Here is a 22,084-nt window from a genome sequence, read left to right as displayed (position 1 = left end):
CTAGCCGGAGACCACCCCCATCACCAACTCGTCCCACTATAATCCGCCCACTAGAATCCTCCCTGTTAGACTAAATGAAGTGTCTGGCATGGCAATTAATCACTAATGAATTATGCAAAAGCAACATATTTGATAACCATTGCAGTAAATCATGAGTAGTCGCATGTGTGGACATCAGTAGGCAAGTAACCAGTTTTACTAATGCGTTCATCACTCATCTTCATTGCTCATGGTACGTCAAACCTTCAGGGTTTGACTTGAAAACTGCTGACCTTTAGAGGCTTTATATGTTGTGCTGACCAAGGTAGGTTTGTATAGCAGCCCTATACTTTGGGGATCATTTGCCTACCATGGCATATATTTGAAATTGCTTTGGACAAGTTTTCTAGGCTATCTACCAGGTAGCTCATGAAATATAATTATTCAAATATGAGATAGTGGGCTTAGACCTAAGCCATACATATTTCTTTTCCCACATTCTGTTTAGGATGAGAGTAATTCTGTTGTCTACCTTGAATGCTACTACCTACTCCATAATTGCCTATTTAGCTCCTCTTTTCTTCCTTTTTATGTCATAAGACTGCTAGGAAGTGATTTTTTAAAATTAGGACTCCTTAAGAATAAACTTTTCCAGAAGCACGAGGTAGTTTGCAAAGGAAAAGTCTGCACTGTTTGCTCTGAAGAGCTTCTCCTCATTCCAATGTGTTTTGCTTCATGCTAGAAGCATATGCAACAGTGAATAAAAGCTTCTTTTTTTGTTAATCAGTCAATACATTTGGCTAATTAGTTTCAGAGTTCAAGGAAGAAGCAAAATATCACATCTCTAGAAGTGTTGGGAAAAATGTAATTTTTGTCTTTACTTATGTTAACCTCATGGTGGATTACATTGAAGGCTGACATGGATAATGTTTACTTTTCTATTTGCTCTAATTTTTGGCTTAGCTAACTACACTTTGATACTAACTCCAGTTTTACTATTATTATTTTGGTTGGAGAAAAAAATCACTCTTTACATGCTAATTTGTAATCCTGATATGTAAGAATTTATCCTGCCTTTGAAACAGGTTCAGTGTAACTTTGTATCCATTATAGGCTTTCTTAATGAATCTTGAGGCTATGGGATAATCACATTTAAAGAATGCTTCCTGAAATGAAGTCAGTAGAAGATGACATGGGATAAGAGCAGAGCTCACACTTTTACAGTTGTAGTATTTCAAAGTCCCTATCCAGGTCACTCCAGAAAAGGGTACTGAAACATCGAAATCTAAAGCAAATTTGCAATTTCTTAAGATTTCTAAAATTTACCAGAACAGTTTAGCCTGGGGGTTAATAGTTCAGTATTGAGGCTACATTTTGGACTACATAGTACCAGATGATTCACGTGTAGGAAACAGCCAGAAGCCAACTGGAATTTTTGTGTGCTAACTGTTCCCAGACAGCAGAGCAAGTATTCACTGAGTATGGGTGTCCCATGACACTATTTCATATTCTACAGAAGTAAATCAGGTTTCACCAACTGAAATGTCTCCCTTTGAAAGTAGCAAACATGATTTGTATGTTAACTTAACTTTCATTTCCTGTGTAGTTTATACCCAGAGCAGATACTCATAAAGTAAAAACTTTTAACCATTATTAAAAAGAGAACTTGCTATGTTGAGTGGTGTTGTATTGACCGTCTTCTAAAGGCTTACAGCTAGCCCATTTATAATTGGTAAAAATCACAAAATACAAGATTTACCTAAAGGTCATTTCAACTTTTAAGGTTACAAGTGATTGTATAAAAACATCACAATCCTAAATCCTCTCGTATCTCACCCCAAACCCCAAACGGGGGAAAAAAAGTTAACTCTTTGTGAATGGAACCAATGTGCAAGATACATACTACATTTTTAAAATAGTGTCTCAGCTAAATGGAAAAAATGTTAAGCAAACATCCATAGTAAAACAAATAATCTTCAGTGAGATATTTTTATAAAACTTCTTGTTTTTAGGATTCCCTTTGCTTCTTCCTTTGAATTCTCTAAAATAGGCAGCTAACAGATTATATACTTCAGGGTTTGGCTTTGTGCTAAATGTGGTTTTGTGTTTTGATGTATTTCAAAATTTTCCTTCTGTTAAAGGAAAATATTGTGAATAACCACTGGTGTGTTCTTAGATCAGCACAAACCATGTCAAAAAAAAATTGGAGATTTTTTTTTTCCAATTTTCCTTCCACTGATCTTAGGCGGTAATAAACAATGGCATTTGTCATCTTTGGCATTTGCTTTTAGATTATAGTCCCACAGTTGCAATTGTCTACCTTTGTGGGTACAGTTTTGTTCTTTACTCCTAAGTTATTTCTAATAGAACCCAGCCTATTCTAGAATTTCAGCAGTGACACTGGAGAATTTTAATTTGCTGCAGTGCTATGTCATATTATTAGTATGAATCTCATTTCCCAAAGGGTTTGTATTCTGCTAAAAGGAGATGCCAATGTTGAATGAAGTCTGAAACTCTAGGATGTGCATAGGTTGACGTGCAGCATGCACACCAGGCCTTAAGATGGGAATGTAGCTTAATGAGCTTTCTGTTTCCCATACCATTTCTAATCTTTTGTGTAATTTCCTCTTAACTGATTGCTCTGATATTGTAAACACAATAGATGTAGCTCTATCATGTCTAGCATAATTTAAAAATTCAGTGTTTTTAGGATTTGGGAAAACAAACTATAAATGTTTATTTGATAGGTAAATACAGTTTTATTGTCACATGCTAAATCTTGCATGCATAATGACTAATTAAAATAACCATTTACTCAATTATGGACAGATTATTGAAATAGTATTGATTCAGAACAAGTATATTGCATTTCTAAAAAAAATCTACCAAGGTTACTCATCTGAATATTGCTTTTAGCCGTGTTTTATAACATAGACGAGAAGTAGGGTCTGTTTATTAGCAAATTTCCTATTTGTTCCAATACAAACTCACTTTATTCTAAAGTATATTAATGAAACCAGTTCCTGTGATGTAACTATAAGCCTTCTGGACTTAGAAGTAAAAAGTGGTCACATAGATTAATTTTGTGACTTTTTAGTATAGACTTCGTAGCCATAATTCTCAAATATGAAATGGGACCTAATACCAGTATGTGATACACATTGATGTTTTCTGTGTACAAACACATTTTCTATGCATGTGTCTCTGTGTATATGATATGGACCTAGTAAATATGTTTCTGTAAGTATGTGTATTTTATGTCCATTTGAGTAGGTAGGTTTAAAAATACTCGTTAAAATGCCACAAGCATGAGTGTGATTGTATGTGCATTGTGTGTATATATATAAATATATGTATATGTATGGTTGTAAATATCTATGTATACATGTACTTAGTATGTGTAGTATCAGGATATTTTTTAAACTGTGATAATACAACAGATAGCTTTGGATGATCTGCCATAACATGTGGTAACAATGGTTAATTTCTCATAACATATACGAAGGATACAACATTTTCTAACTCCAGATTGTTGTCATTTTGAGAGGTATAAAGCTCATAATTACCATGGCAACATGGTTATGTCCATAGACATTTGTATCTGAATCCACAGCACTTCTATCTAAGAAGGAATTACCTTTGACAATATTTTTGGGGAAGAAGTAAAATCTGGAGACCTATCTTTAAGATCTCTAATTGGAATTATAAATTATTTTTGGGTTGCTGAGCTGAATCTTAAAAAGCTAAGTTGATATACATAGTCATTTTTCCTCTATGGTAGAAGTAAAAAAAATAAAGGGACACAGCAACATTAAAGTAGTGGATTTTTCTGAGTAAATTTGCTGAAAATGTAAGGGAGAAGCTCTCTAATACTTGGAGGTAGGTCATCCCCTTTTTCAGGTAAACATTTTTCATTTGGCAAATGGCATAATTATTTGAAAGTAACAGGAATCTCCTCAGAATGAAGAATAAAGCCTAATAGGCCTCTCACTGTTGAACGCATGAAAGAAGATAGTGTATGAGTCTGAAGCCATTTCAATTAGAAGACTACTAGCTGTGAGCTCAGAGTCTAATGTAAATGAATCTAGATGATTTTGGAGAAATGATTATTAGTTCACCAGATCACTCATTATATGTTCTAAAAAGCTCAAATGTGTCTTCTAGATACTCTTACTCATCCTGTCTAATTGGTATGTTTAAAATTATGTGGTGCTGTGTAGGTGAAACTTTAAGAATATTTTTGAAGCATATGTAATATATGCACTGCTATTTGTGTGTGTGTGTGTCTTTGTATATATGTAAGAGTGTGTGTATGTGTGAGAGCAAGAGAGAGGAAACTCAAAGAGGAGTGCTTGTCTTAAGACCTGTTCATACTGGTATATTGGTGAGACTTCTCACCTCTGGTCGGAAGTTTCACACATAGCTTAGCTCAAGTCATTAATCTCTTTTTAATTTTTACTCTTGAATTCCTTAAACTTCGCTCATTATGAAATGTTTTAAAAGTATGACAAAAATTACTGTAACCTCTTGCCTTGTCTGCTACCAGTTTGTTAAAAATTATTCCCCCCAACCAGTAATTCCACCACCATTACTTGATTTGTGTTTTATTTCCTATGTAACAGCCTTTGTTTCGCTTGCTTATCTAATTTTACTTTCCCTTTTCTGGGTCAAATTTTTCTTTTGCTTTTTTTGAAGAAGGAATATACAGAAGCAAAATCTTGTCTTCTCTGTTGATTCTTTAATTAACCTGAGCCGAATACTTTCCACTGTCTTCTTGGCACTTTCAGGATTTCTTAATGCTGATATATGGACTCTTAGAATGGAATTTTTGAAGAAAAATCTCAAAGCCTGTATCATTCTTGAAGGTCACATGTACCTATTGTGAAAATGTGAAGCTGTATTTCTGAAGCTGAAATAAATTATAACATTTGAAGGACCCCTTTTCCTCATTCTTGTATATATTTGAATCATGTCTATGCATTTCAGTAATACCTGAGACTTCTAAATACTCATAGCTCTTTTGATTAAACTGTCCCAGAGTTAACAAAGTAAAGAATGATAGCATTTTGTGTTTCTGTCGTTAACTTGGAGAAAGATGGGATTGTTAAAGGGAACAAATTGGATAAATCAAAGGCAGGAGAGTGGGAGACACTGTGTTTCCGATTTGATGTCATTATTGAAATAGATTGAAGAACACAAACCTTAGCGGGAGGGTATGATGTGACAGTTGCCAAGAAGCACCATGACATTTTGCTGTTGAAAATGAAGCATTTATTTAAAAAATTCTGGGAAGTGGAAGGAGGAACGATGGTGTGCCCAAATGTTAGGTCCATAGAAGGCATTTCTTATAGCAAATATTTGAGTGTCTGACCCAACAATTAGCCTCTGTTATTTTGTTCACTGGGCATAGAGGAGAATTTGCCAAGTCTCGCTCTGTCACCCAGGCTGGAGTGCAGTGGTGCGATCTCGGTTCACTGTAAGCTCCGCCTCCCGGGTTCACGCCATTCTCCTGCCTCAGCCTCCCGAGTAGCTGGGATTACAGGTGCCCGCCACCACGTGTGGCTAATTTTTTGTATTTTTAGTAGAGATGGGGTTTCACCTTGTTAGCCAGAATGGTCTCAATCTCTTGACCTCATGATCCGCCCACCTCGGCCTCCCAAAGGCGTGAGTCACTGCGCCTGGTCCAGTTTCCCCAGCTTTAAGAGAATGTATTCAGAAAATGAAAGAATGACACAACTTTGTCCTAATTTTGAGTTTCCAGAGAATAGAGGAAGACTCTCTATTACAAGAGTTTTGATGACAAGTCCCTTATCAATTGACATATTCCCAGATTGTGCCATCTAAATGCAGAAGACAAAAGGGGATAGGAGGAGAGAGATGTTGGTTTATTTTCTTTCTGCGATCAGGGCATGCTTATTGTGAAAAAATGAACTGGACAGATTGTTGTGTTAATTTATTGTTTCCTATGGAATTTCTTTCTCACATCTATACATCTTCCATGAGTGGAACATCTATACCTTCAAAGGAAGCTTCTTACTGGAAGAAAGATTCTGGATGAGAATCATGCTGTGTACTTGTGTTCTGTTTGTTTTAACGGCATGATTTTGAAGTATGTTAATAATATATTCAGAATAGTTTCTAAAGGTAATTTCCAAAAACAAACGTACGTATTGTAACTATTTCATTTGACAATTTTTCATTTGTGTTTTAAATAGCTCTGGCATTGGTGTAAACATATGCTCAATCTGTTTCCAAGATTTTTGTTTTTCTGATGGAACCTTTAAATTTCATATTAAGAAACGTGTTTGGTATTTGGGTTAGACTGACCTCATACTTTGCTTCTAAGCACTTCAACACACACCTGGCATAGCCCCTTTTCAGACCTGTTACTAGTATTTTTTTACATTTTGGCAGCCTAATACTTAGAATACATACAAGAGATATTGGCTAAAACTACAACCTTAATTTGAAATTTCTCAAAGTGCATTCCATGAGATCTTAATAAGTTTTACATACACATACACCAAGCATTTTTTGGCCAAATATGCTTGAGAAATAATGACTAAAAATCAAATCTTTCTTTATTGAAAGACTTCACAGAAGCCTTAAAATCAGACTGCATTGTGACTCTCCAAAAAAAGAATAATGTCTACATATTTCTCAGACTTATTTGACCATAGAACATCTTACAGAACTAGTGTCCTGAGGCACATGCCTTAGGAAACTGCTTCAGTGGCTTTAAGCCAGAGGAAAACCATCAAGTGTGATTTCCTCAGTATAGACTCTCACTAACAAAAAGTTGGATGATAAAATCAAATGTACTACTCAGGAGGCTGAGGCAAGAGGATCAGTTCAGCCCAGGAGTTTGAGACCAGATTGGCAACATAGCAAGACCTCATCTCTTAAAAAAAAAAAAAAAAAAAAAAAAAAAAAGTTTTATTTAGTTGGACATGGTGGCTCATGCCTGTAGTTCCAGCTACCAGGGAGGCTGAAGCAGGAGGATCACTTGAGCCCAGGAGTTTGAGACTCCAGTGAGCTGTGATTGTGCCATTGCACTTCAGCCTCAGGAGCAGAATAGGACCCCACCATCTCTTAAAAAAAGAAAAAGACCAAATGTAAGAGCAACAAGAGCTCTCAACTAAGGGCAATTCATCTGGAGCTCTGGTACTTTGTCAAAGCAGTATCTGACTCTTAAGGAGGAAAGTCACATTGGAACAGGTGGCACAAAAGCAGTTTAGAGGCATACATGCATTGAGTCTTAATGACAGACTTACGTAGGATTCAGATAATTTTATACCTTACCTTTTCTCTCTGACTTTCCAAAAAAGAGATTCTTTAAATTATCTCCATGATATTATTGTGAAGGAAGGGATCCAGGTTGATTTAAGATTAATCATCAGAGAATATTGAAGAATACCTATTCCTATTGCCTTTCTTTCCTCCCTTTCCCAAGCCTTCAGGCTCACCTACTGCTCTGGGTTATTCACTTACCTAAATGATGAGCAAAGAAAGCAAACAGAGCATTTTTGTGAGGTTTTTTGTTTGTTTGTTTGTTTGTTTGACAGAGTCTTGCTCTGTTGCCCAGGCTGCAATGCAGTGGTGTGATCTTGGCTCACAGCAACCTCCGCCTCCCAAGTTCAAGTGATTATCATGCCTCAGCCTCCCCAGTAGCTAGGATTACAGGCACGTGCCACCATGCCCGGCTAATTTTTGCATTTTTAGTAGAGATGGCATTTCACCACGTTGGCCAGGCTGGTCTCGAACTCCTGACCTCAAGTGATCCGCCCACCTCAGCTTCCAAAAGTGTTGGGATTACAGGCATGAGTCACTGCACCTGTCCTTTATTGTGAGATTTTAACAGAAAAGAAAAAAGCTATTAGAAAGACTTCCTCAGAGATCTTGCCAGAGGAATGTCACCATAAGACCAAATTGCATCATTGACATAGAGCCAAAAAAAAGTGGGTAATTCATCATTCTTGTTAATAATTAAGCGTTTTATATATAAATTACGCCCATGTTCCAGATACAGCTTTTGCAATCTCTTTTGCCTGTTTTGGCCAAAACATTCTGCTTTGAAGTTATTTTTCAAAATGCTTAAGAAAATATAACCTGAAATTAGAGTCTTGATTAGGTGAATTTGCTTATATGTTGAATACTAGGATAGTGAGCTTAAGAATTTGTTAGCAACTCAGTATTCCAATTTAGTACTGCAACTTTCATATGGGAGTGGCAATTGTATGAGGTACCTTTGTAGCTCTACATGTAAAAAGTCCAAATATTTGCATCACTTGCCTGTAAGCATTTCAGCACTGTATAAGTAATATAAAAATTATGCAAAAGAAAGAGCAAAAACCCCAACTGCCCATATCTTCAACAGAGCTAATTTTGACCCAGTAAATGGTATCATCATCAACAATGCTTTTTCAGCAATGAAAGGAAGGGTAGATACAGTAAAGTGAGGATGAAAAGAAAAAGCTGTCTGAGGATATAAATGTCCCTGATGTTTCAAGCAAACATTCTAGCTGTCAGTGGAATATATTCCAAGACATAAAGTTTCTGATCCTGTTTCTGGATCAGAACACCAAACTAGCTCAAACAGGAAAGTGTTTTGGCATATGCTAACAGAATGTCGCTTCAGCACTGTGGACTTGCTGTTCAGTTTAATGGCCCACCTCCCCACCCTGCTGAGGTAATTAAAGTGTTCTAAAGCCCCTTCAGAACTCAAAAATAGTTTCTGTTTTCTGGGCAGGTGATAAATCTCATTGAGCTCAACAGAAATTTAATTACACTTTCTTCATGAAAACACCAGGGATACCCATTACCTGGATCTCTACAGCTAAAGCCTTGGAGACCCCCTAGCCCCCGCCCCGGCCCTGAAGTTGAAAGGTTAGGTACCAATAACAAGTTCTCCATCATTTAAATGGATGAGAGGCCTCTTTAGTGTAGTCAGCTTAAACTGGACTGAAGAAAAATTGATTTTGGACTTTGGGGAAGGTAAGATCTTTTTTACCCCTGCCCAGAAATAGACCAGTCAGTTTGGCTCCACTGACATCTCATAGAAAATGAAAAAGAAGTTTTTCTGTTTTTGTTTTTGTTTTTTTATAGACTTCATTGCTCCACTCACTGAAGTGTAACAAGAATAAGATGGAAGTGAGTATGTTGTTGAACACCTAGATAAGAAGTCCAAGAGAGGAGGGTCTTGAGATAACCTCATCATTCTACAGCTTGCTATAATGTTGAGTTCATTAATGGTTTGCTTAGAAAGGGGAAATTAAAGTGTAGACTTCTGCCAGAAACCAGAGGGAAAGCTTTATTTGGCCTGCTGTTTTCCTACTTACAAAGCTTTTCATTGCAATGTAGCGTTTACTATATTTTCTCTAGCTGCAAATCATCTCCCTGTTGAACACAAGAAAGGCTGACGGCAAATGAAGCACAACTTGGACCCTCATTTCATTATCCATAGGTCTGATGAAATGCAAGCCAGCCTAGGGAAATGGAGAAAGATCTGGCAGACCAGATGTCATTTACCCTTGGCCCACTTCAGAATAAATCAGAATTACGGTTATAACTAGCTCTTAGACAGAGGGAAATCCTAGAAAATCCTGGGGTCGCCATGGACCAGACCTAGCCTCCTGGTTTCCCTAGGCCTGAATCCAGGCTACTCACCTGGAGCAAATTCTTATTTACAAATCCTTTTTTTCTGAGATCAACCTCAGGCATTCTCTGCATTGTGATTACATTGCTCATTTGATCCCTTGACTCCTTCTAATTTAACTCACTTAAAAAAAAAATTTCACCTGCCATTGGCTACGTCAACTCCCTCTCCCCCATGGAGATTTCACAATGTTCATTGAAATCTTTGGAAACAACTGAGTGTCACAAAATCAGGATTGAGAATCAAATATGCAAGTTATAAAGGTATTTGGCTTGGGGACTAGTCCCAGTTCTCCTGAATAAGAGTGCATGGATTTATCATTCCATGGTGCATAATAAGAAGCTTTTTGAGTGAGCTCAAATTGCTCATACCTAGAACATTGCTAGTAGCCAGGAAAAGTCCTGGGAACTGCTAATTTAGCCATGTGATGTCCTTTCATTTCCTTTGCATGTCTGCGTGTTTTTGGGTGTGATTTGAATTTGACTTTTGTGAGCTATTTGTGCATGCTATTATTTGGGTTTATTTTATAATTTAAACATTGTTTTCTTCCTCTGCATCTGTGTCTTTCTTTTTGTTATTTTGTTTTGTTTTGTTTTTACTAGGCGGCCCCCTCCTGCAGTTCCAGGACGACCATCCTAACCCCCATCATTCATCTCCTTTTGTTTCCAACAACATGTCTATCCATGGTATTTAAAAGCTTTTCATTTGCACTATATGTTGTATGTACATAAAAACTTTTATTTTTCTTCCATGTCTATAATAAAAACAAAGTTTATTCTATATAAAAATGAAGTGTGTTCTGTTTCTCCTTTTAAAGAAGACCTAAATTTAAAAAAGAATTTGTTTCAACTAAAACAAGGTAAGGTGAATATGTGTTCCTCTAAGCTGCTTAATTCAGAAGTTCTTAAAGCATTGTGATTTAAGATGGTCTTTTAGACTAATAATCTACCTTCAAGTGAAATTTCTGTCCAATAGAAGAATAAAAAGAAAAAGAAAAATTATGGATGTCTAGAAAAGACACAGAAGACTAAATAATTCCAATCCACCTCCAGGAATCCCATTTTTACTTATTATTGCACCAAAATATTTTTTCCTATTTTTATTGTTTTTCTAAACAGTCTTAGAGGAGATAAAATGTAAGATCATGGAAGAAACTGTAGAGCTAAAACACATAAACCTCATAAATTCTATATCGCAAATTCAAGGGAGAAAAACCGTATCATTCAGAATAAAAGTACAAGGCAAGGACATGTTGCCACCTTGAGAAGAAAGACTCTTCATGATGTCAGTAAAACACTAGAAAAATGGAATCCATACAAGTTTGAAGGAAAAGGGAACTTTTTATTCCTCTATCCTCAAATCATAATTCTAACACTAAAATTTTAATCTATAATTTTTTAACAAGCATCCCAAAGATGTATCCAAATAAAATGTTTATTATTTAGGTAATATAGTACATTCCACCAAATATGTGATTGGAAGCCTTCCCAAGGGTTTAAGATTGAATTCAGAATTTTATTTTTTGAAAATTTGTGTGGCCTAAAATAGAACTTAAAAGTAGTACTTCTCAAATGAGATCAGTTCTGAATGTGCTCCCCTTCAGCATATTAAGATAGAAAACTACATGACAAGAGAGTCAAAAAAATCATTCATCAGTTCTATTTACTTCTCATCTGACCTAGGCAAGCCCTGGCAAAGGAGGTGTTAGGAAGATGTAGGCAGGAACCCTCAATTGTAAAAGGGAGAGTCCTCATTAGTAATGCTCTTTCTTTGGACCACAATTTTTTTTTAAGGACTGAATTCCCCACTTGAAAATGAAAAATCAGTTTCTTGGTTTAAAATTTTCATATGGCATGTTATATTATTTTAATTGTATCCCCGGTCCAGTGACCACCATTTAAAATCACTGGTAACTAAGAAAGTTCAAAGGCTCCAGACCAAGGCATCAACTGAAGCTCATGTATAGCAGAAAGGAATTGAGTTGATGCAAAATAGCACACAGCATGCAGTCTTTTGTCCTTTCCTTCCCCTCCAGTCCAGGCATTTGATTTTTAAATCAATATTCTTACTGGATAGCATTCTTCATCCCAATAGACAAAAATGTACCTAGATGATTTCATACCGCCTCCCCAAATAAAAACAGAAGTTGTCAAAGACAAGGTTTTCTTCAATTCATCTTTTTAAAGTGTTTGGTACTTTTCTACTTTGTCTTAAACATGGACTTATTTTTATATGCAGTGTTACACAGTTTAGATGTTCAAAACTTAAATTGACCTGATGAACGATGAGAAGGAAAAACTCCAGTCATAACAGAATGAAATGACAACCTTACTCAGTTTTCCTTAACAAAGAAGTGTGTTCCCTTCCTTACATTCTACAGGCCAGAAAAAAGAGGGTAGGGGAAGAGGATAGGGGGACAGCCTGGAGTAAAATTAAATTATGCTAAGATTTGTTAATATGTACTTAGTAAATAGTATTTCTGTGTTTCATAATGTACCCTTCCCCAACTCTTCTTACCCCCACCTCCACCCCACTATGTTTAACAGAGTTGAAAAATTACTCCCTTTTTCAGAGTTGATCATAACTCAGGAGTCAGGAAAAGTCAAACTATTGTGCCTTTAGTAAACATAACATTCCTTATACATTTTCATTCCTTTATTTATGCATCAAACGTTTCTTGAATTCATGATAATGTCCTAGACCCTGGGAGTACCAGAGAAGTAACAGAATAAAAGTAGCTTACAAAATAGCTAAATAAGCAATTACAATGTAGTGCTATAAAACGAGAAAAATTTGGTTGTTTTTCCAGGTAGAACTGTTCTGACTTCAGTACTGAAGCAGCTATTTGAGTTTTAGTATCCTGTTATCAACCTTACCCGACACATGCTAATGTTCCAGAACATGGTGATTTTGACTTCCAACAAAGAAAGGAATACTAGAACTCATTTCAGCCAATCAGAAACCGAATTTTTCATTCTGAATGGAATTATATGATTCAGGATCTAAATTACACAGGTGTTGGTAGAGAAAGAGGCATACTGGTATTGAAACTTTAAACTGGCCTGTTTACTTTGTCTCTTAACAAAAACACTTTGGATTCAGGTTCTCCACAGCAGTCTTCCACTGGCCACAGTGAGGGGAGCTAGGTTTCCCCAGTCTCCAGCTACAAAAACTCAGAACATCTAAAGATCTGAAAGATGGAAAAAAGAGAACTAAAGGTAGGAAAAAAATAAATGAAACTTCCAATTCTTTCCTTATAGGGTTTCCCTGAAAATGTTTGTATGCCTTGGAGGCCACATAAACATTGAGGGGTGTTTCAACAGACAGCCTAGAAGTTGAAAGCCAAAAGGAAGTAAGGTAATAACATCTGATGTTCAGTTACAGGTGCAGATACTTTTAATGGGTTTGGAGCATGATACATTTCAATGCTCTTTATCCTATAGTTAGAAAAAAATGTTGTACTTGCCAACATCTTTAATATAACTCAGCATTAAGTATGATTTTTTTTAAATCCTCAGAAAATTGATACCAGATTCTTTAGTGCAGTTCCCTGAGATTCAGAAGTAAACCTTTTCAACTGTGAATGCATTTTAAAACAATGAAATTCAGTCACAGGAATTTAAGATTGCTGAGAAAGAAAAAAAAAAAACTTATATAGACTTTTATAATTACTAGGATCTAAATCTGAATAAATCATATTGAGCTTATGACACTGTACCACTATATGTTTCCTATTTAAAGGGATATACTCGCTGTCTCTATTACCATAGTACAGGTGCACTTATGATAGGGTTACATCTCAATAAACCACCACGGGTTGAAAATATTGTAAGTCAAAAATGCATGCAATACCCTGATGAACCCATGATAAAGTTAAAAAATCATAAGTTGGGGAGGATGCAGAGCAAGATGGCCAAACAGAAGCCTCCACTGATTGTTCTCCATGAACGAACACCAAATTTAACAAGTATCTAAACAAAAAAGCACCTTCATAAGAACCAAAAATCAGTGATCACAAAGTGACCACAGTACCTGGTTTTAACTTCGTGTTGCTGAAAGAAGTACTGAAAAAGGTAAGAAAGACAGTCTTGAATTGCTGACACCACCCTTCCCTCATCCCCTGGCAGCAGCCACATGGTGTGGAGAGAAAATCTGTGCACTTGGAGGGAGGGCGCAGCGATTGTGGTACTCTAGAATTCCGCGCTGCCAACACTGGGCAGAACTTAGCTGTTGCCAATGGAGGGACCATTTAGACCACCCCTAGCCAGAGGAGAACTGCCCATCCCAGGTTTCAGAAACTGAGTTTTGACTACCTCCACCACCATGGGCTAAAGTCCTCTGAGGTCCTAAATAAACTTGAAAGCCTGTCTGGGCCACAACAACTGCAATACCCAGGCAAGTCCTAGTGCTGTGCTGGGCTCTGAGCCAGTGGACTGGGGATCACACGATCTAGTAAGACACCAGCCAGGATGGCTAAGTAAGTGCTTACATCACCCCTCCCCCAACCCAAGGCAACACAGCTTGTGGCTCCAAAAGGGACTCCTTCCTTTGCTTGAGGAGAGAATAGGGAAGAGTGAAAAGGACTTTGTCTTGCAATTTGGTTACCAGTTCAGCCAGAGTAGGATAGGGTACTGGGCAAAATCCTGAGGCACACATTGCAGGCCCTAGCTCTTGGATGACATTTCTAGATATACCCTGGGCCAGAAGGGAACCCACTGCTTTGAAGGGAAGGACCCAGTCTTGGCAGATTTCATCACATGCTGAATAAAGAACCTTTGGACCCTGAAAAATCAGTAGCAGTAGCCAAGTAGTACATACCACGGGCCTCAGGTGAGACTCCAAAATGCACTGGCTTCAGATGTGACCCAGCACATTCACAGGTCCGATGGCTATGAGGAGAGACCACTTCTCCTTGAGAAAAGCAGAGGGAAGAATAAAGGGGACTCTGTCTTGCGCTTAGGTACCAGCTCAGCCACGGTGGGAAAGAGCACCAAGCCAGCTCTTTGGGTCCCTGATTCTAGTCCTTGTCTCTTGGATGGCATCTCTGGACCTATTCTGGGCCAGAGAGGAGCCCACTGCCCTGAAGTGTAAGTCACTTTCCTGGCAACATCCAACACATTCTGGCAGAAGAGCCCGTGGGCCTTAAGTGAACGTTGGCAGTACCCCAGCAGTACTCCTCATGGGCCTGTGGTGGTGTTGAACATGAGGAAGAACTCCTTTGCCTGGGGAAGGGCAGGAAAGGGGGGGAAGGGCAGGAAATGGTGGGAAGGACTTCAGTGGTTTGGGTGCCAGGTCAGCCACAGTAGAATACAACATCAGGTAGATTTCCAAAGTTTCCAACTCCAGGCCCTGACTCCCAGACAGCATCTCTGGATTCACCCAGGCCCCAGGGGAACTTGAGCCCCTAAAGGAAAGGACACAGCCTTGCTGGTTTTGCCACCTGCTAATTGTAGAGCCCTAGAACCTTGAGCAAACATAGATAGTAGCCAGGTAATAGTTACAGTGGGCCTTGGGCAAGACCCAGTGCTATGCTGGCTTCAGGTCTGACCCAGGGCAGTCCCAGTAATGGTGGCCACAGGGTTGCTTGTGTCACCCCTCTCCTATCTCCAGTCAGCTCAGCACAGAAAGAGAGACTCTGTTTCTTTGGGAAAAAGTAAAGGAAGAGAACAAGAGTCTCTGCCTGGTAATCCAGAGAATTATTCTGGATATTATCTAGGACCACCAAGGTGGTACCTCTATGAGTCTGCAAGAGCCACAGCGTTACTGGGCTTGGGGTACCCCTTAATGCAGATATGGCTGCAGTGGCCAAAAACTTAGATCATAACACCCAAGTCCCTTCAAATACCTGGAAAACATTTCCAAGAAGGACACATACAAACAAGCCCAGACCAGACACTGACAAGCATCCACAAGCACAAGACCATCCAGGAAAACATGACCTTACCAAACAAACTAAATAAGGCATCAGTGACCAATACTGAAGAGATAGAAGTATGTGACCTTTCAGACAAGGGATTCAAAAATAGCTGTTTTGAGGAAATTCAAAAAATTTCAAGATAACACAGAAAGGGAGTATTCAGAATTCTATCAAATAAATTTAACAAAGAAATTGAAAGAATTAAAAAGAATCAAGCAGAAATTCTGGAGTTGAAAAATGCCATTGACACACTGAAGGATGCATCCATCAGAGGCTCTTAGCAGAATTGATCAAGCAGAAGAATCAGTGAGCCTGAAGCCAGGCTGTTTGAAAATATACAGAGGAGACAAAAAAATAATTCCAAGTTGAACCATTGTATGTCAGGGACCATCTGTATATATTTTTGTTATTGTTTTTGATGCTACAAGTTACTATTGAATCTAAATACTGTCAACATATTAAGATAAGACTAGGTGGCAGGCTATTGGATGAGTCAACACTATAAACTCCTACTTGCATACTTGGTTTTTAATCAAATCAAATTTTATCGTACATTATGTCACATTCCAATTTTCAGCCCCAGTTCACATCTTCAATAAACCTCACGAACATGAGCCATGAGCAGATAATAAGGAAAGCCTAAGGAAGCCCCAGAAGACCAAAGAGACTTAAGGATCTGCAAGGCAGTAACCAAGAAGTCAGTGATGTGGGTTCTGCCTCTCAGAATAGCTACTAACAAAGTATTTTGATGTTCCACATAACATTATCAAAAAATTTGCCTTTCAGGCTGTAAGGAGTTATATCCCCTTCTTTTTTTTTTTTGGTTTGGTTTTATTTTGTTTTTTGAGATGGAGTCTCACTCTGTCACCCAGCCTGGAGTGCAGTGGCATGATCCCGGCTCACTGCCACCTCCGCCTCCCAGGTTCAAGCAATTCTCATGCCTCAGCCTCCAGAGTAGCTGGGAATACAGACGCCTGCCATCACACCTGGCTAATTTTTGTATTTTTAGTAGAGATGGGGTTTCACAATGTGGGCCAGGCTGGTCTTTAAACTCCTGACCTCAAGTGATCTGCCCACCTCAGTTTCCCAAAGTGCTGGGTTTACAGGTGTGAGCCACTGTGCCTGGTCTCCTTGTTCTTATCTCCGAGGGTACATTCAGAAGGCAATGGAGAGCAAGTTAGAGCCAAAGAGATGGTTCCTTCTGCTTCTTTTTTCTTTTAAAGACAAAAATATTCTCAGCTACATCCACAAAATCTGCTCAATGCCTTAAAGATTTTTTTTATTTTGCAACTTAAAAAGAGTGTGAGGCCCACAGTGTTCTCATTAACCAGTCCAAATGTCACTCGGGCCCGGCACAAGGCCACAGGGCCAGCCTGCAGTGGCAAGCAGTGAGCCAATAGAGCTTGTAAAGTAGAAGCAGCTCCTCTTGAGCCACGTTTCACGGGAACCTGAGGGACCTCAGCATTAGTAAAATCAATTTGTTCTATCATCCTAATAGTATTATGGTCAAAGAATTACAGAGCTAGTCTGTTTAGGACAGAAGACCTTAGGCTCATACTGTATGTTACTTGATTCTCAATGCCAGTTGGTGCCATTTGGTGGCAGAAAAGGCCATTTGTCTTTCTAAGCCCTTTCCTTGGGTTCTTTTACCCTTGCATTACCTGATGGGCATAAGGAGGCAGCACCAAATACTGTTGCCAGACTTGTGGTGCTGAGCACATGCCAACCAATTGGGAAATGGCTGCTTCCTGACTACGCCACTGGGGAAATTATCTCATTAATCATAGTAATATACCTGAGGGAAAATGGTGTTTTAATTTTTCGATGATAGTTATTGTTTGCCAAGTTAAACAAACCAACACTGATGGCATCTGTGAGTTACAAAAGGAAAACTAAAGCAGAAAGTATAGGCATGGTCTAAGCTAGCATGCCCAACAAGCCTTCAGCTGTTTCTAATCTGCCTCTCCTCTGCAGCTGAGCTCTCCTGAGCCCTCTTGGTGGCCAAAGGAGTATACCTTATTAGACCCGACCTTCCACAGAATGTTGGTCAAACTCTGGCTGTCACCTAAGCTCTGATCACTTTGCCCAAAATCAAAATTTTTAGAGCACTACAATGACACTGCTTGCTAGTAGAAGTTTGCACTGTTCTGAGGAAGTTTGTGACATTATCCCCAAAAGGTCCTTGTCAAAATGCACATCACCCAGAGAATTAGCACATTAATCCCGTTAGTTAGCAATAATATGCTCATGAGGATGTGAAAAGGCCTACACTCCGAGAACACATCTCCTTCAAGGTGAAGAGGAAGCCCCCAAAATTCACCCCTCCGTACCCACCCCTCACACTCACTACTACTATCTGCCTTACACTTACTGGGACTTATATCATTAACCTTTTATCCCAGTCTGTGTCAATCATCCAAGAACCCCTAGACTTCTAGGCCACTCTCCACACTAATTTCCATGCAGTTCTGTATGTTCCTATTGTTTTCCCATCTCTCTCAAACTTCTGTAACCCTTCCACTGTCTCCTCTATAATTCACTGCCCATGATCAACAAAATTCCCTGTATCTTCAACCTATTCTCTGGATATGCACTTCACAATCTTACTCTAACAAACCAGTTTCTCTAAAAGCACTGCCTCCCCTGCATCCTTTTCAAAAGGTGGCAGTTTGTCTCCCACAGCCGTCACACTGCTAAGCCTGAAGTGGGGTAGTTATCCTCATTTTTTGTTTTGTTTTCAGATCATTCTTCTTTCCTCCTCCCTAAAACCCCCAGCTTTGAACCTCATGGCATCAGATTATAGCACTACCTATATGTCCCTAGGTGTTGCTTTTAACTACCAATGCCCAATTCATTCTCCCTTATTTCTTGATGATTTTAGCTACTGTTTCAATGTCACTCCCTCCAGTGATACTCCTGTTTTAATTCTTGGGGATTTTCATATGCTTGTTGGTAATCCACTCCCACCCTGCCTCTCATTTTCTCGACTTCACTCTTTCAACGATCTTTTTTTTTCCTTCTACTTGAGTGCTAAGTAGTGAGACCTTGCAATGATCTTGCTCTCCACTCTATCTCAGTTACTTATTTCCAAAATTAAAACCTTGTCTTTCCCCACCCTCTCTTCTCTATATCCTATCTTTCTAGCCTACTTCTATTGTTTTAATCTCTTGGATCTCCAATCTATTAACCTTTATGCTGTCCCTCAGCCCTCTATCCTTCACCCTTCTTAAGGTTCACTCTCCTTACCCAACTTAAATTCCATGGTCAATCATTATCATCATGCCTATGCATATATACCTGTCTCCCTTGCCCTTGTCTCAATTTGTTAAAACCACCATTCTAGGTAAATCTAACTCTCTACCTACTCTGGTTTGCACCCATGTAACTGTACATGGTCTGGAAAGCACACACACAAGCAAAGAACAAAGCCAGGATAACTGGTTTCACCTTAAATTAATCACCACCATACTCAAGTGATCCCTTAATACTGTCAAGCAACTATACTAAGTATCCCTAGTTCATTCACTCTCCCACTGTCCTAAGTTGTTTCACACATTTTCTCTCACTCTGCCATCCTCAATCTCAGCTGATTCATTGCCTCCAACTTCCCTGAGAAAATTGAAGCAATCAGAAAAGAATTCCCAAAGAATCTCATCACCTCATCTACCCATTTACTAATGCTGGTATTCATCTATACTCTGTCTTCCCACTTGTTCCCATAGATCAACCATCCCTGCCCTTGTCAAAAGCCAGGCTTTGCACTTGTGCACTTACGTATTCCAGAATATTTCCCCAGCAATTCTTCCCTCTCACACCATCAACTATCAACTCTCTACCATTTCATTTCAATCAAGGTACAAACATGCTATCATTTTTTGGTCTTCACTTTCCCTTTTAGTTTCTGTCCTATTTCCTGGCTCCCCTTTGAAGCAAAACTATAAAGTTGTCTGTACTTGCTGCTGAATTTCTCTTCTATTCTCTCTTAAACCCACACCAAATAGGTTTTTATTCCCAGCACTCCAACAAAAACCTGCTCTTTTAAATGTAAAGGTCAATTTTCAGCTGTCTTACTTGCTTTATCATGTTTTTATCTGATCACATTTTATCTGATCACCCACTCTCTCTGGAGACACATTCAATGCTTGGTTTCCAGGACACAGAACTCTCTTGATTTTCCCATTGCCTCAGTGGTTTTGCTGTCAAAATCTCTTTGCTGCTTCTTCTCCTCAACATTTTACTTTGGAGTTCTTGGTCCTCTTCTCTGTCTATACCCATTTCCTTGGTGATCTCATTCAGTCTCACAGCATTAAATATCATTTATATTGCCAACACATCTCAAATTTATATCGAATTTCACACATCTCTCTCAAACTCCAAGGTCATATTTCCTATATTCCCTACTCAGGGAATATAAATGTCTTCAAGACATTTCCTACCCCACATGCACCAAACTAAACTCCTAATCTTCCTCCCAAAAATCTCCAGTTACCATTCCTCTGCCCCCATCTCAATTAATGGCATATCCATATTTCAGTTTGTTCAGGGGAAAAACCTTAATTTATAACTCTTGTCTTTCTTTCACACCCTACATCTAATACATCAGGTGGCCCCACTGGCTTTACTTTCAAATTATATCTAGAACGTGACTACTTTCTGCCACTTCCTCTGCCATCCTCTGTTTTGAGCCACCATTATCCCTTGCTTGGATTACTGCAAAATCCTCCTAATACTTCTTCCTGTGTCTACTCTTGCCCTACAGCAACCAGAATGAGCCTTTCAAAATATGTATCTTCTTTTTCTCCATGACCCTCCAATGGCTCCCATCTCACAGTAAAAGCCTAAGCTTTTAATAGCTTACAATCTCATACATAATCTAGCTTCCCACATTACCTCTGTGACCTCATCTTCTGTTGCTCATTCCACTTCAGCCACTCCTTGCTATTCCCCACACACACCAGGTATTCTCCTGCCCAAAGGTTTTGTAGCAGCTCTTCCCTCTGACTGGGATGCTCTTCCCCAGGGAATCTGAATTATTCCCTCACTTCCTTCAAGTCTTTGGTAAAACATTACCTTTCCCATGAGACCTACTCTGACCTCTTTATTTAATGTTATGCCACGTTTTTTCTTTTTTCCATAGCACTTACTGTCTTCCATTTATGTTTATTATCTGTCTCCTCCTGCTATAATGTAAGCTCTATGAGGTCAAGAACCTTTGTTCTTTTTATTTATAGATATATTCCAAGCACACAGAATGGTATTTGTCATACAGTAAGTGCTCAAAAAATATTTATTGTCAATAAATTCCTGATGCCACACATTATAAAATCTGAACAGTAGAAGGTGAGTAGAGGGAGGCCTATGTAGACACGAAATATTTTGTTGGATTTTGGGGAATATTGTTGGATATTGGGGGAAGAGAATAAGGGATAGAGGGAATGATGAGGGATTTGACAAAGCATTAAAAGCAACTGCCTACCATTATCCTTTAGTTCTGGGTGCCATTCAGGCACAAGCACAGGCTTTGTGTAAGAAAAGCAAACTATTAGCGCAAGTTGGCTACATAGCCTTAGGTAATACTTAACCCACTCTGAGTCTCAGTCTCTTCAACTGTGAAATTGAAATAAAACCTCTTACAGGATCGTTGTAAGACGTAAATTCAAATACACACAAACACACACACACACACACACACAACATGCATAGCACATTACCTAGCATGGATTGGGTGCCCTAAAATACAGGTGCTATTATTTATCAAACCCCAGTATGCCACTTACCTCCTGAATTTATGGAGACCTCAGATTCATTAATTTAGATGTAGTTATTTCACAAACCACAATTCAGCAAGAATTTCAAGACTCTAATTGCATCTCATTATAAAAAGGGAAATCAATAACTTCCACAAGATGGCACTGTGTTCCAGCCCTGTTTCCTTAAATACACTGGGTTTGAAATTTTGTATAGCTGTGTAACTGATGCCCTCTGCTGACTTGTTTTCTTTTTCTTGTCCTTGAGCCTTTGGCTTAGAGGATGTAAATGATGGCTTGATATGCATCCTCTATATGCTTAGTATGAGTTATCAAATCCACAGTGTAACCCAGCTGCCCAAAGTATTTCTCAAAAGTTTACTGACACCAATACAATCTCCACACAGAACACCAGGCATGTTGCTACAGCCAGATGCACATGCCTTCTAGTTACATGCCAGTCATAAATCAGCTGCATCATGCCACAAAATAAAGTGCACCTGTCATCCTACAGCTCTACTTCTTCTTAATCCCTTCCATGCCAACTTTAATCCTTGGCACCATTTTGGAAGGGTGAGCAAAGTTGCCTCCCCATTCCTCTCTCTTTGATCTCACTTGCCACACCACCCTCCAACCTTACCTGTAACTTAGAGTGATAAGAAACAAAGCTGGGAGAAAGGGGTGCAGAGGGAGAAGGGCAGACAGTGTCTTATGCTGGCAAGTATTTGGCAGGTTGGGATTTAATTCCAATTCTACTGTAAACTTTTCCTCCTCACCTTCCCCCTT

General features: G+C 38.8%; 2 protein-coding genes across 6 annotated transcripts in view; both read left to right on the top strand.

The window, feature by feature from the left end:
• DNM3 (dynamin 3) overlaps window positions 1–10,426 on the top strand; it is a 568,793-nt gene extending 558,367 nt beyond the window's left edge. For 2 of the 5 annotated variants that reach the window (XR_012091293.1, XM_037985948.2), the window contains one exon: window positions 10,237–10,426. Coding sequence is in view for 4 of the 5 variants with exons in the window: in XM_037985948.2 (XP_037841876.2) it covers window positions 10,237–10,273 (37 nt within the window). In the remaining variant the exon portion in view is untranslated. Of the gene's footprint in view, window positions 1–4 lie in introns of all 5 variants that reach the window. The other 3 variants (XM_007989500.3, XM_007989506.3, XM_073011793.1) reach the window with 2 other exon arrangements.
• A 1,710-nt stretch (window positions 10,427–12,136) lies between these two features.
• The window catches only part of C25H1orf105 (chromosome 25 C1orf105 homolog), a 47,332-nt gene continuing 37,384 nt past the window's right edge, over window positions 12,137–22,084 (top strand). Inside the window, exon 1 of the mRNA XM_007989512.3 lies at window positions 12,137–12,852. Within this exon, the coding sequence (XP_007987703.2) occupies window positions 12,832–12,852 (21 nt within the window). The 5' untranslated portion in view covers window positions 12,137–12,831. The remainder of the gene's footprint in view (window positions 12,853–22,084) is intronic.

This window comes from Chlorocebus sabaeus, chromosome 25 (genome assembly GCF_047675955.1).
Source record: "Chlorocebus sabaeus isolate Y175 chromosome 25, mChlSab1.0.hap1, whole genome shotgun sequence".
NCBI lineage: Eukaryota > Metazoa > Chordata > Mammalia > Primates > Cercopithecidae > Chlorocebus > Chlorocebus sabaeus.
The sequence above is the reverse complement of the archived record's forward strand: the minus strand, read 5'-3'. Positions and strand labels throughout refer to the sequence as shown.